The following is a 15,099-nucleotide window of genomic DNA, read 5'->3' as shown; positions in this document are numbered from 1 at the left end:
AAGGAATTTAATATCATTCATGTAATTTGGTGGTGACACCCTATTTAAAAGACAATGTTATAAGTCACAGAGTTAGATTTTGGATCCCTCAGCTCATACTGAGCAACACTGCTTTGCACAGAAGAAATTACCACTGGGCTCATTCATGCCATAGGAAATGAAGTCAGAATAAGGGCATCAGAATTCCATGCTTACTAGAAAGACTCAGAAAAGTTTTTATTGTGTTTACTGAGAAGATCTCTAGAAATATACACTCTAGGAGATAAGATCGCTCTGTACATCTTCTGAGCACTCAGAAATCAGAGCCCAAAGCTTCTACATTCAGTTTCTGCGACTATATTCTGATTACAGCCAGAACTACAACCTGGTCAGCCAAACAGGCTGGCTTTACTTCCCAGTAGTCTCAGTTCTCTCTGCCTGTCTGACTATTATGTACTTTCAGCAAATTAATTAGGTACTGCTGGTCTTCTTGAAAGTTTTTGGGCTTTTTAACAGTTAAAACCAGATGGATTTTTATTGCCAAAATGCTGATTCTCTCAAATGCAGTATTCTAATCTGACAAAGACAGGGCATGGAAAATGTAAAGGAAAAACGCCAACAGAGTGAAGAGTACTCTGGTCAGAGTTGTTATTGTTACCCACAGAAAATATAATTAAAGGGGTGGATCAGACATACAATAAATCCAGTCCTCAGGAAACATTAATTGAATCATTAGAAAATATTCACAACAACCCGCTCTGATTTCTCATCCACAACTTTCCTACTGTTATGGTACACCCTGAGCAATGGCAGTATAGCTCGTTTCAGATGTCCATACCTTGAGTGGCAAAACACAAGGGAGTTTAGTAAGGAAGGTCTGAAACTGATTACTAATTGTGGTCCAGAGGTTGCTGGGTGAATCCATCGGCAAGGCTTCCATAAAGGTAGCAATATTTTCCAAACAGCGTAGCATTGCACCCCCTGCTGGTAAATTCTTTTTGTTGTTTAAACCCTGGGAAACAAAACGAGAACTGTAAATAAATGTACACATGCAGAAATGGTCCCTTAAACAGTATTTGGAAATGCTGAGGTTAATTTGTTCAGACCAAATACTACTTACCTCTTCTCTAATTCTAATGATAAAATGTTGTGCAGGGAATTTGAACCGTGTACGCGACAGTTAAGTCTCGTTCAGTTCTAAAGTAATGACCCAAAGATTTTGAGCCAAACTGTTATAAGCAGGGTCCTAACTCATAACCTGCTTAGACTAGCATGGCAGGAAAAAAAAGCAGATCTCAGTGGATTGTCCATGTTTTCCTCTGGGCAGCTTTAAACAAGATAGGTTCATTAATGTCCAGTAGACCATGTATGCTTTTTTGGCTTGTGTACTAGGGTTGGGTCTAGAAAGACATAAGCAGTTTTAAAGTGATGTCAAAATCTTTGTATGAAGCAACCACCATGTTCTTGGAAGAGCAGGATACATGCAGGTGACCAGTGCCAGTGGGAGGACAAAAGTTATGGTAGAAACAAGCCAAGTGCATAGGAGGCAGTCAGTGAAAGGCAGGCAGTAAATCTTTGGACTAATTAGAGAAACTGCCATCAGATACAGGGGAGAGGGAGAAATGAGATGTATGAACAGAAATGTTCCTGAAAATGAGAAACAGTGCTGGGGGAAGGGATGGCCCACACTACCAGTGTGTAGGACAGCTCCAGGAGCTGCTCTGAGAAAAAAAAACAAACAAACAACAAAACAACAACAACAAAAAACCCAAAACAAAAACAAACAAACCAAAAACCCCACCTATCAGTGAGAGCAAGACCCAGAAGGAAAATGGTGAGGACAGGCTAATCCTGCTTCCAAGGACTACAAAAGGAAAATTCACATTGCTTTTGGTGATGCAAGTCTGAACTTTTAATGAATGAGGAGAAATGATCCAATATGCCTGACAATGTTAATAAAACTAGCACCTTTAACAGAGCCAATTGCCAACATACCTCTAACAGCTGGCTCAGAGCAGCGATGGAACTCAGCTCACTGAAGTCCATAAGAGATGTGGCCAAGGTCCGTAAAAAACTTCCATCTGAAATTTGAATGACATTTTTGCACTGGCTGTCCATACAGAGGTAACTGAGAGGGTCAGAAATGCACTCAGGTACCACACATTACCTTTAATATTGCTCTGGAAGAGCTGGGGAAAAATGCCATTGGGAGCCAGCTGATGGAACACACAACGGAGGAACTGCTTGGCCACACCTGCAGCATTTCCAGGGATCATCATGCTGAAATGAAGGGAAGAAAAAGGAAGAAGAAAGAAATTGCATTGCAGATGAAACCATTCTCAAAGGTGACTACATGGAGAAAATAAAGATGATCCTATTCTTTTTCATTTTGGAAGTGTTCATTTATGAGTGAGACAGTCAAAACCAGAACTGTCTTGATCCCAAAAAACAGTTCAGCATGTTGATTTTATTATTTCAGCTCGACTATGTAGGTATGTGTACTTAACTTTTTCAGCTCTAAAGTATTTAAGTCTCAAAAAATAGTTGCATTTTTCCTGATTCTCCAACATAGTTTTACTTGTGAGTCATCTGATTTTGAAGTATAATCCCTCTCTCACCTATTGTATTTCAGTGATACAGGATGAGGTTCTTTTTACCATAAAACACATGAACAACAGGTAAACACACACATTATAATACTGATTTGCCTCTTGTAGTTTCCTTCAAGAGATTAATTACTTCTTAATCACTCATAAAATTAATGGTTTCATTTAAAAAGCTGAAGTATTTACTCATAAACTGCATCTTAACATGTTTTACAGCTTCTCAAAATAAATTTATCCTATTCAGCATCTGATTTACATAATGAGACATCACTACCAGGGGTTCTCCATGGCCAAGGATGATTCACTCAATTGAATGTATGAAGATAGTTTATCAAGACAAATACTGAGCACAAAACAAGCTCGATAAAGCTGCAGTGAAATTGCAGAAACAGAAGGCATCTTTAAATTATGTCTGAATCTGAGTTTTTTCAAGTTCAATACATATGAATATGGGTTCCTGTTCATCTTCAGAACACGAGATATTTGAAACAAGTGGGAAAGGACCGGTTTTTCCTCTTACTCACAAACCTTACAGAAATTTTTAAAAAGTTAAATTTAGTTGATTTTCAGGCCAGGGAGGATGATGTTTTAGATTAATTGTTTCATTTTGGCCAAGGTATCCTTTGCTACCATACCTTTCTGCTTGATTAGAAAAACTGGTACTTGATGCCAACCTAGAATAAAAATTTAAAAAAAAAAAGTGAAGCTCATATGCTTTTTTTATGTTTCATTTTTAAGTAAGCCAATAAAGTATCATTTTGTTTTAAAAAATAAACAAGAATTTTAAAGAACATTTAAAATGTCATCAGAAAGGTCTTCTGAGGAGCACATAAATTCAGTCAAATCATGTTTGCACAACATATACACTCTATTCAGTCTTGCAGTCTCACAAATACTTAAGAGCTCTAAAGACAAATATACTTGCCTCCCTGTACTAGCATGAAGATAATGAAATAGAGCTATTGCCTTACATGCACATCATGGATAATTACTAACCTAGAGGGATTTGGAGAAAAAAAAGATTGCCAGAAGCTGCCTACTGACTGAATTGTTTCTGATTAACACGGCAACATAGACTAAGCCAAAATTCTCTACTTGGCAGCCTGAAGTGAGGCTTCTAGTTCCAGATTTTGGCACCTAAATAACTGGCTTAATTTCAGAAAGACTAAGTACCTATGAGCTCTTAAAAAGTCAGATGAGAACCCATGGGAAATGGGATCTCAAAAATCAGGTCATTTATTTTAGTTCCTAAATATAGACTTTAAAGCCAAATACGGGCATTCAGTGATGAAAATACTGAACACAATTTTAAAGCAAAATCATGCACTTCAATTTCCAGGACATGTATACACACAGAATCAGGGCATATAATATCAAAGCAACACACCTTTAATACAAAAAGTCACTAAAAAGCAGTTATAAAGATGGACACTGGAAGCATCTCTTACATGCGAAATACCATGCAATTTTTACTTTCATCTGCTGCACATTAGTATTTCAGTTGGTGTAAATTGATAGGTATAAACAGAAAGTTCACAGAGCTATGTTAATTTACATCTGCTGATGATCTGGCCTTCAGTGTTTATCTTTGATTCACAATCCTTTTAGGCTGGATTTAGCTGTTGCTCAATCCTCTGTCAGACTCTGTTCTGAAGGCAGTTTCTTCTCTAGTCACCACTGCAAAACCCAAAAAGGACCCTACGGCAGCTCAGTTGAATGTATCAGTGTAAACCAAAATGGATAGTGATTTTCATTAACGAAGCATGACAAACTGGGGATGCAGCATACTTTCAACAGTGCAATAATCTCAGGATGCATGATGCAGGGGACTGAAGATTATATTCTCTTCAACTGTCCCAGCATAAATCAGAAAGACTCATTAGAGTCCCTGACTCCACTGTTGTTAAGAGGAGTCCACACTAAATTACAACACATTAATTCTGGTCTGCAAAGGTAATTCTGGGTGAAAACAGGTCTGAAGCTACCTTCAAGCAATACAGACCTTGATTCTGGAATAACTGTAGCACCAGCTTACATTAAAGCACACGAGGATTTCTGGAGAACGCAGTGAGACTAATCACATGCCCAATGGACATTACACTTATTTTCAAACATCTACTAAAGCATAGAAATACAAAAGCATAAAATATTTATTCTAAAACAAATCAAAGTTCTATGCAAAGTTTTCCTCTCCTTTTGAATGCAATAATGCAAGTGTGGTTTTTATGATAAACAAAACATTCGGTTTCTAACTTTGGAAAAACTTCCTGAGACATGAACTACACTAAATACTTGGGAACATCTGAAAAACTTTTTAAAATTTACAGCTTGCATGCATTTATCATTACTACTCTAAATATTTTGTTGCACAAAGGCCATGAACCCCCATCTTTACCTCCACTTTGCAGACCACAAAGCAGAACAGTAAATGGCCAGTAGACAGTAAATGGATGTGTTCAAATTTGTACATGTTAAGAACATAAGTTAAGCTTTTCAAAGCTCCTCACTAACTCAAGAGCCTAAATGCCACTTTCAAACAGGGCTTTGATGCTTGGAAAGCTAAACCTCACTGGAAATCAATTAAATAAGAACCAACAAGTCAAAAATCTGATTCGAGAACTAGAGCAAAATTTAAGTGCATGCCATAGTCTTAGAAACATACCAATCTCTAACTGTCAGTAATTTGAATGCAGAACTTTTTATCTTCTGAAATTCCCAATAAATGCCTATCTGTATCTGTGGGTACCCAAATAACTTTTGAAAATCTTTCTGTGTATTGTTTAAGTATTCTGAAAGAACCTAGATTTCCTAAATCCTTGTTTCCTCTTCTAAGCATGAAAGTCATAGTTCTTTTTCTAAGAATAGAGTAAGTCTAATTCATTCTCACTTCTGCTGTCAGATGAGTATTTGGAGGTAATGATACAGCACTGCCTGATGAAAGACAGTGACTTAGGTTATACATGAGGCACCTGAATGCCCCTCTGCTTGTATATGCTACTTACTTTGCATCTATTCAAAATAATTCCCTTGTGGGAAGCCTCTTACTGGACTTAGGATTTGTCAGAAATGTCAGCCAGTAGGAATAACACAGGACATTTCACAGGAATATCCCATGCTGCATGTCATCTGTTGCTCTAAAACAATCAGCTGTCTCACTCCAAAGACTCAGCATTTCTTCTTCAAAGCACAGAAAAAGGTAGCCCACTCGGCCCTCATCCCTTGATAATTTATCTTCCAAATGATTCACTCTCTGTGGCTGTAGTACTGCTGTATTTACAAGAATCACAAAGAATGGATGGCATCTGTCTAAATTAGAAACTTTGCCTCCATCAGAGTTCATGAACAGTGACAGCAGGGAACTGCAGCCTTGCAATTAATGGAAATGGAGGACTTGAATAGCTTCTGTGTTTAAATGGAATTGGGAGGTAGTGGAGAGAAAGGGCTGTGAAGACCTGTGCCCCTGAAGAAGTCACAGTCAAGCAATTTTTACTTCAGTCACAGAAAAGAACATAGAAATGTAGAGCTGTGCATCATTTCTGCACTTCTAGTGCTGCTCAGAAGTTTATTCTGAAACACCCCCTACGCATCCCTCCCACCTGTTAGGCAGGAAGTTGTGGAAGTGGCCGAGGCAGGAACAACAAGTAATACAATAGTAATGGTGCACTTCAATTATCCCATGCACACTGGGTAAAAGTCACAACAGAAAAATAATAGACAGCAAATGTTTAAGACCTTACCAGAGACAATCTCATACAGCAGCTGGTTAGGAAGCCTTCATAAGGAGATGCAACTCTTTAGTCTTAATTAGCATACAAAATATGGCTGAAGAGCCTGAAGAGATTCAGGTATGCTAATGAATGATCATACCTAGGAGTCAACAGTCCTCCAGGAGCGACAATATGCAGAAAAGCTGACCACATTTGTGCACTGCTTCTAAAGCAGGAACTACATAGAAGTGAAAAATTCTGTCAAAGCAGCAAGAGGGGTAGCCAAGCACAGAAGCTGTTTAAGAACATTACATTGGAAGCACAAGGGCCAAGGTACCCCATCTGTTAAGAAAGACTTCAAGAGAGCAGAAGAAAGGAAAGGGGAGGGAGGTTATTAGAAAGAAGAAAGCTTCTTTCAAAAAGCTGAAGTCACATCTCAAATTACAGCAGAAAAGAGCATAAATTCTGACAAATCCAATGTAAAAACTACAAGAAGGCAGGCCAAAAAATAGTTCAAGGAGCAACTAGTAGAAGAAATAAAAACTAACAATAAATTTTTCTTCAAGTAGAACAGGATCAAGAAGCACAACAATTGCTGCATCAATTGCTGTTCAGGTAATAAACAGGGCACTCAAGGAAGATAACAGTACTGCAGAAAAACTGAATTAATTCTTTACATCACTGCTTACAGTGGGACAAGCTGGGGAGATTCCCAAGCTGGAATCTCCTTTTGGAAGGTAAAAGGGGAGGACATCAAAGTTGCTGCCCAAAATTGAAGTGACAGTGTGGAAGAAGTTACATAAGAAATTGATAAAATGATGAGTAACAAAGAAGCAGACAGAACCAGATGTTATCCACCTAAGAGTTCTAAAATATATAACTTCATATAGTGAAGTTTATGTAAATCCAATTCCAGGCACAAAATTCTTTCAATCATATGAGAGAGAAGAAAGTCCTGAATTTACCTTCCTACAGACTGCATGATGTCCAACAGCAGAGGAGCAGCCAAGTCTGGACTAAGGTGAATGAAGGTTGAGAGCACAACTATGGCCAAGCCTAGGGTTTCTTCATCATATTCTTCAAGAATAGCCCCACAGTCATGGCACCTGCAAACAGTTTTAAAAAATGATATTAACAAATTTAAAACAAAGTATTACTACATATACATACATGTGTAATTACATCTTTTTAAAGTACTATTATTTAGTACACACTATTCAAAATTTATGTAGAAAGATAACATAATTGTGATCTTTCTATAATTAATAACAGTCCATGGCTTTCAAAAATTAATAAAGCTTCTCACGGGTTGCACTGACTGTTTCTTCACTGACAAATGAAAGAGGGCCACAGGGCAGGCCTTGCTTTGGGTTCTTCATTGCTAATTGTTAGCCATTCCCCTCAATGGATTGGACTGCTTCAGTTTGCACTATTCAAGAGAAATCTGCAGCAGTGAAGACTAGTCCTCAGCAATGTGAACACCAGCCAGTTCATGCAACTTGGGCTCAGGCAAGGGCTCAAGTCCCTGGCACTCTTCTATTTAGCAGCACAGACACAAACAATGACACTCATAGATGATCTTAAAGAGATGGAACAATTTCACATTGTCCTTCTTGTCAGCCATGAATTATGAATAACAAATTAGACAGTTAGGAAACAATGATCTGATTGGTTCCCACCGCAGTTATAGCTGTTAAGAAAGAAATGAAAGGACCTCTCAGGGGCACAGAACCTTAGATTTCAGAAAAGTCTCCTTTCCCAGGGCAGATTTGCTGCTGAGTCACTTATGCTTCCTGAAATGCTCAAAGACAACTGATGAAGTTCTGAAAGGGCTCCGTAAGGTCTAATTATAAAGGGGATGTCAGATTTAGGAGAGATGAGACAGGCTTTCACAACCTACAAAAAAGGCAAACCAATGTGGGAAACTGGCTTATCTCAGCCCAGTAGGAAGGCTTGCTTAATTTGATTGATCAGTTGCTAATGACTCCAACAGATTATGATATTTTAATTTAATGGAATTGTATGGGCAATTTTCTTGTCTTTGTTACTGAACAGAAATAAAATGTGCCAACAAAGTCATGGAAGTCAAGCTCACCTGGTCTGTATGTTTACAGGTGGTGCTAGAGGCTTGGTGAAATGGCCAAAGGACGTCCAAGAGATAAGCCTAACTTTTGGGATGCTTCACTTTGTCACACAATAAGGTCCACTTCCAGTCACAGCCTGCCAATGACACTATCTTTCTCCGGTGATCATGACGGCTTGTCTGTCTACTGGACTGAGCGCAGGAGCATAGGCAAGAACTTCTGGTTTCTCTTTCCCAATTTTTGACTAAATCAATGCATGGCTCCCTGCTAACTGCTTTACTTCTCCATTAAATGAGTACACTTAAGTTTAACACTTCCTTCAGAGGCATTTTAACCAACCAATTAAGGTTTGCAAAAGCTTTTGGGATCAGTGACTATCAGTATTAAAAATGCTATATTGATTACACATGATTACACATCAACAGTTACCTATTTCAACAGAAACCCAAAGCTCTTGTAAAAACAGCTTTTTGTTTTTTCCAAAGGCAAAAGTGATTTCTGATACATCATGAGGAACCCTTGATTTAAAACAGGATGGAAAGTGCTTCCCCCACCCTCCATGCACACACAATAGCCTGAGTCATCACTTCACCTGTGCAAACTCACACAGGTCCTACTTAATTAAAAGCACATCTTGCTGGCAGTGTTTAGAAAATGTTTACCTTGAAGTAAAAAAAATAATTAAAAAGCTTAGCACAGAGATAAATGATAGAATGGACTTTATATTTCCATAAAGTATATCTATACTTCACTTGACCTATTTGAAGTTCAACTAGTTCTTTGAAAGGAATGGAAAAAGAACTTACTTGTCAGTCATCACAATGGGCTGGTCATCAGCAAATTCTTCTGGTGCAGGTACAAACATACTGACTATACTGGGTGCTGACAGCAAGCTAGATTTTGTGGCACCTTAAGACAATTAGGGGAAAAAAAAAAAAAGGAAAGAAACTCAGTAAACAGAAATGCAAACTGCTTGAAGAGCAGACTTCTAAAGAAGAGCCATAATGGTTTTACTGTACATGGAAGCAAGAAATAAAGTGTGTCTACAAAAGGATATATAGCACATTCCTTGCTTCTGCCAGATTATGACAATTACCTAGAACTATCAATGTAAAAAAAAAAAAACACCCAAAACTTAAAAAAATCTTTGGTAAAAAGATAACAAAGAACAAAAATTCCAGGAAGGCAGATGTAATTGTGTCTACTCAGTTTTCACGGAGAGAGGATGATTCTACAGTTGCTATGAGACTGGACACCAGAATACTTGCAGTTTTCCCCCATATTTCTTGGGAATTACCTTCCCATAGTTCTTGGTGACATGAAGAACAAAGTAAGTTCTTATGTCTCAACACCAGGTCATCAAACTATTCATATCATCCGTAACAAGAGGCATAGGAGAGAAATCAGGAAAGGACAGCTAGAAGAAAGAATTCATAAGGAGTTGAGAAACACTAAGAACATTAGAGGGCTGATGATTAGAAATGCTTTCTGTTGAAAGCCTTCACAAGCATCTTTATTGTCCAAAGCTGAGGTGTTCAGCTGGAGGCACAGCCACTGTGATCATGACAACATATGGAGTTCCCTTTGCCTTTGGTACTTTTTGTGCACCTAATTTCTGACAGATGCTTGTTTCAATAGGAAAGGTTATGTATAATGGAAGATTCAAACTCTTGGCTTCTCTGAGTTCTGTTTTCCCAAATTACAGCAATACAGGGCAGTCTGACAGTCTAACGTCTCTCCAGGATGGTGGTTTTCCTAGCTTAGTCACTTTGTTTTCATTAAGCAGACAACAGCAAATGCAGAAAAAAAAAAAACCATACAGGAGAGCAACTCTCCAGCTAGTCTGGTTAAAAAAACCTCAAGAAGAATAATAACTCATTCATGAGCCATCAGAAAATTGGATCAAAGCTACTGTGATGTACGAGCTATGTCATTCATCTGAGATGTCTTGTGATGATCATTCAAATAGCTGTTTTGTTCTCCAGGTTACTAAGACAGAGAGAGATATTCGATTCTTAAAGAAAACTATCTCTTTTGGTTGCCACATGTAGCTGACAGGATAGAGACAGCATTGCTCCTGTTGCCATACAGTTCAGCTCCAATAACGACTCCAGGGACCTCAGCAGGTAGACACCATCGTTACGTATACAAGCTGTCCCCAAGGGCATGTCATTCTAAAGACCAATTTATGAGAAGGTCATTTTGTGAATCAATTTTCATAAGAGTACCAATGCCCTTTTGCTGCCAATTCAACCACAGATTAAGTAATCCACTATTGACTTTCCTGCTGGTTGCTTCAATCTTCAGATTTAATGTTAACATTAGCCTGTTCTGATAATATTCAACTATGGAAACAGGGGGAAGCTTCTCCATCTGAGCTAGGTTCAGATGGAATTTCTGATGAGATAATCCCAGTTACTGCAGGAAAAGCAAATTTAATATCAGCTCTCAGGCAAAATAATCTAAGAAGCTCCCCCAGTTTCTGAACTCAAAATATGTGGAGTGATGAGGGCTTGTTTCACAAGAATAAGACAGGTTTTAAACAATCATTTTACTAAGTATGGAAGGAAATATTTCTTTTATATACAGAGTTCCGTACTTCATAATTGTCCCCTGAGATCTTGTTTTATATGAGCAAACACTCCAAAAGTCCAGAATACTCTTCAGTAATGTAGGACACCATCCAGAATGCAAGAAATAGGAGTAGATTTTCACATATTTCTAGCCAGTTTTTTCTCCCCCTCACAAATGAATAAAGGTTCCTCTACCATGACTTTGGAAGTTTCACTGTCATGTTCTCTAGACGCAAGTCCCATTGCAGCACACAAATGCTAAAAGCTGTCATAATGCAGGTTACAGTGTTAGAATAAGACTTAACTACTCAAAATAAAAATGTCCTCTCTTGTGCACAGAACAGTACGAAAAAAACTCATGATTTAGGCAGAGAAGTAGGTCACTGCCCCACTGCAAGGCTGTAAGAAAGTCTGGATGTATTTCAGCTGTGAGGGAGGAGAGTTCATAAAGAAATGAGATTCAACCACACTCTGCATACTTCCAGGTTGACAGCCAAAACACGTACTAGCAGAAAGCAAGTACTTTCTTATCAGTTGTCCCTGTCTTGAATGAAATGTCTTGTCTAATGGCTTTCCAATAACCTATATTCTGCAGGACAGCTGAGGGCTTTAATGTAGCTGAACAGGACAAAAAAATCAGCACCATTTGGTACTAACCAAAAAACCTTCCTGGCAGACTTAGCAGAGAGATCAGGTCAAATGGACACTGAACTAACCTCTGATTCTTAGTGGTGGTCCCTCCAAGTCGGGGTTTAGGCAAACAGGGACATTGCACAGCCGCTTTCCATGCTGTATCTGCTCTGTGAATAAATACAGAACTTCAGTCTCCAGAACTATGAATCCAGCACCACAAGTCTTAAACAGTTAAAACAAGAGAAAGACAAATACAACAGCCTCTGAAAAAACAAAGAAAAGACTTAATTTTTTAAGGGGGGGGAAGATTTTAAAAGTCCACAAAGGAAAAAGAACACAGATAACCTAATACCAAAGGAGACATTATAGAAAAGTAAGTGGTCATTAAACAAGAAAGGAAATGCTAGTCATATAGATTCAAGAGGATATGGAATATATGAGTCACAAAAAGAGAAAGACAGTGTTCAGAAATACCAGAAATTTGTGCTGACAGAAGCTAGACAAAATTATTTTATTTTGTAGATAGCAAGCTTGGGAAAAGAGTGGTTTGAAATAAGAAATGAAAGAGACACGTGCTACCTACCAATGTTAAAAAAAAAAAAAAAAAAAATTAAGCATGCATGAACCAAGCCCGCATCATATACTTATGTGAGATAAGACTATTTCCTAATTGTTATAGCTGAGTATAATAAGTCTTAAAATTGTGGTGTGACATTGAAACAACAGTCACCCTAAGCATTTGTCCTAAAAAGAAAACCAACCTGTTTTCTGTCCAAATAATAGCTTGACTTTCAAGCTAGTGGTCGAAAAAGAGACTGAGAGATGCAAAGCTTTCTGGAAAATAACATTTTACTTTGTAGCACATGCTTGGAGGGCTTTAGCTGGAATGAATGTTGTAGGGAAAAGTTATAGGTGTTCTGAAGAAAGCTAGTGGACTTGGAACAAGATTAACAAGACAGAATTCCTAAGTGGTTTTGAGTACTGACTTGTTCCTCCTTGAATACAGGCTAACCACTTCTTGCAGAATGAAAGCAATAACTTTTGAATCTCTAACCCCCTGCCTGAGAAACTAGGTGATACCAGCTAAGCCAGTTCAATAAACAAACTAACTTAACTGCTGATAGGACAAATACATCCCCATTGTTATCACTGACAAATTCTGACATTTATGATTTAAGGATCTCATGCTGAGCATGCTACTCAGCAGACTGGAGTAGGAAGGATAATCCTGAACTATATACCATACCTTTAGCCATTCTTCAGCTACAAGATTTAGTATGATGGAACCTGACACTGAAGACTGAATTAAGCAAAAATTTTAACTCAGCTGACCAGAACTGGTGGCAAGACAATCATTCAGCATGCTAAGTTCCATGTAACATTTTAAGCATTCCTTTCTCTGGAAGCATCTGGATCTGCTGATAAATTCCTAAGAAGCACAATTCCGTGATGTCAGTAACATCAATATAGGCAATAAAATACCTAGCATTTATGATAAGCCAGAATGAATTCATTGATTAGTGATGCCTGCTCTGAATTTGGTCATAACAGAAAATCTTTTATAAAAGAAAAAAAATAAATAAAACACTTGAGTAATGAGGAAATTATGTGCTTAATTCAGTTTTCATCACTTCGCATTCATAGAGAAATAACAGGTCAGTAAGTGAACAGAAACCAGGTGTTCAGCATGAGCTGGCAGAAACTTCTCTAAAGAAAAATCAAACTAGTTGTTATAAGGCACAACTCCTTGGTGTACCAACACCATTGTAAACATACATGCAAATAAATTATTCCATGCACCAGGGATGAAAGTCCTATACCTAACGAAACCAACAGCGGTACTTCCAGTTCATTCAATGAGGCCAGGAAATAATCCAAGTAATATGCAAAATTGTAGGGACATCACTGTACCAGAAGGACTACCTCCCAAATATGTAACTATTCCAATTCATACCAGGTACGAATCTGGTAGTCAGTACAAAGTTTCACTTTAGACTTGAGATTGATTACTTATGTGCAATGGTAGAATAGAAATACTCACTTTTTTAACGGATTGATACAGAAAGTAATTGGTTTAGGAAATAGAAATAAAGAACAATAAATGCAGCTCACCAGTATCCCAAGTGCTGATATTGTGGGGAGCACTAGACTGGTGTTCCAGCTGCCTCTTCATTAGCTGGTTCATTGTCAGAGCTCCCAAAGAGCCTCTTTTCATTTGTCTGAACTGAGCTGCAAGTCAGAAATGCAAAAGGATTTTAGGGGCTCAGACAACATGTAGAACTACTCTTATTTACTGATCTTACAAGCCAGCATGAGATAAATACTGAAAGGAAAATGACTGTTTGCTCTAAGCATCTTGATCAAATCAATATGCACTTTTCACACAACTACACAGGGTACAATTCTGGCCCCAGTGACATCAGTCATAAGTGACTTGGATTCAGGATCTCATCCACTATGTCAGCTGTCAGTGTCTTTTTGTCTCTAAATATCATGGAAGTTTTTCAAAACACTTGGTATCTGTGAAGTGTAAGGTACTACCCCAAAATTCCCATGCTGACAGGTGATAAATGTATACTTGAATCTCACTCATATACAATGTACCAAGGAAAGAAACTCTGTCTCCTCCCAGCAAAGTATAGAGGACTGCTCTGTTCACGCTCACCACAAGAAAACAAATTTATTGACTGTGTACCATCAGCACCCTTCATGGATGACACAACCTGAACAGGGCTCCTAAATACCCACCACTCAGGCATAACACCTGCACATTCTTCTGAAGTGTGAAGCCAGCATGCCTTTTGTAACTTCACTGCCATTCTTCTTACAAGGAGCTATCAAGCAACAAGCATTTGATTTCTCCTCATCCGACTATTTACAATACTTCTTTAAATGCATATTACTGTTTGCTCTAAGAGATGTGTCTCACTGGATAATGCTCCCACACAAAAAAAACCACCAAACAAAACCAAAAACCAATTGTAGATTTAAAATTTAAGACTTTTTTGGTCATGTATTTTCTCACTGCTTAAATGGAGGAAGAAACAGATCACATACAACTCCCAATTTTCTTACTTTTTCCTCCATTGATAAGAAAATTCAAACTGAACAAGTATAATACATTCGCTTTGACAGTTGAGTCTGAGCAATATATTTCCATCACTGAAACCAAAATTACTCAGTGTGAAGACAGAGTTTTAAGACCCTGCCTTAAAGACATGTGAGACTGCTGACATGAATCTCCATGCAGAAAAGCTTTTAAAATGTTGCCTTAAGTATAAAAACAAGTGCTTTCCTCAACAGGGCCTTAAGCAAGGGGAACAAAGCAAAATCTCCTCCTAATGATTATTTTAATCTGCAACCTCATTCAACATCATTAAAAAGATTATTAACATAAATACCAGGTAGTTCCATTCTAAAATTACAAACAGTACCCAGCTAAGCTCTGAAAATAAACCCGGCATTTCACATTATTAATGGTGATGAAGAAGTACAGACAAGGGATAAACTACAACTA

At 38.0% G+C, this 15,099-nt stretch overlaps 1 protein-coding gene across 9 annotated transcripts in view; it reads right to left on the bottom strand.

Moving 5' to 3' along the window:
* UNC79 (unc-79 homolog, NALCN channel complex subunit) overlaps window positions 1-15,099 on the bottom strand; it is a 114,643-nt gene that overhangs the window by 32,872 nt on the left and 66,672 nt on the right. For all 9 annotated transcript variants that reach the window (XM_074868660.1, XM_074868663.1, XM_074868661.1 and 6 more), the window contains 8 exons: window positions 13,695-13,811; window positions 11,666-11,749; window positions 9,183-9,285; window positions 7,258-7,398; window positions 3,221-3,259; window positions 2,147-2,259; window positions 1,975-2,060; window positions 818-991 (listed from right to left, as the gene is read on the bottom strand). In XM_074868660.1, the coding sequence (XP_074724761.1) occupies window positions 818-991; window positions 1,975-2,060; window positions 2,147-2,259; window positions 3,221-3,259; window positions 7,258-7,398; window positions 9,183-9,285; window positions 11,666-11,749; window positions 13,695-13,811 (857 nt within the window). The remainder of the gene's footprint in view (window positions 1-817; window positions 992-1,974; window positions 2,061-2,146; window positions 2,260-3,220; window positions 3,260-7,257; window positions 7,399-9,182; window positions 9,286-11,665; window positions 11,750-13,694; window positions 13,812-15,099) is intronic.

Source organism: Strix uralensis, chromosome 4 (assembly GCF_047716275.1).
Source record: "Strix uralensis isolate ZFMK-TIS-50842 chromosome 4, bStrUra1, whole genome shotgun sequence".
Taxonomy (NCBI): domain Eukaryota; kingdom Metazoa; phylum Chordata; class Aves; order Strigiformes; family Strigidae; genus Strix; species Strix uralensis.
Note: the sequence above shows the minus strand (reverse complement) of the source record. Positions and strands in the feature narration are given on the sequence as shown.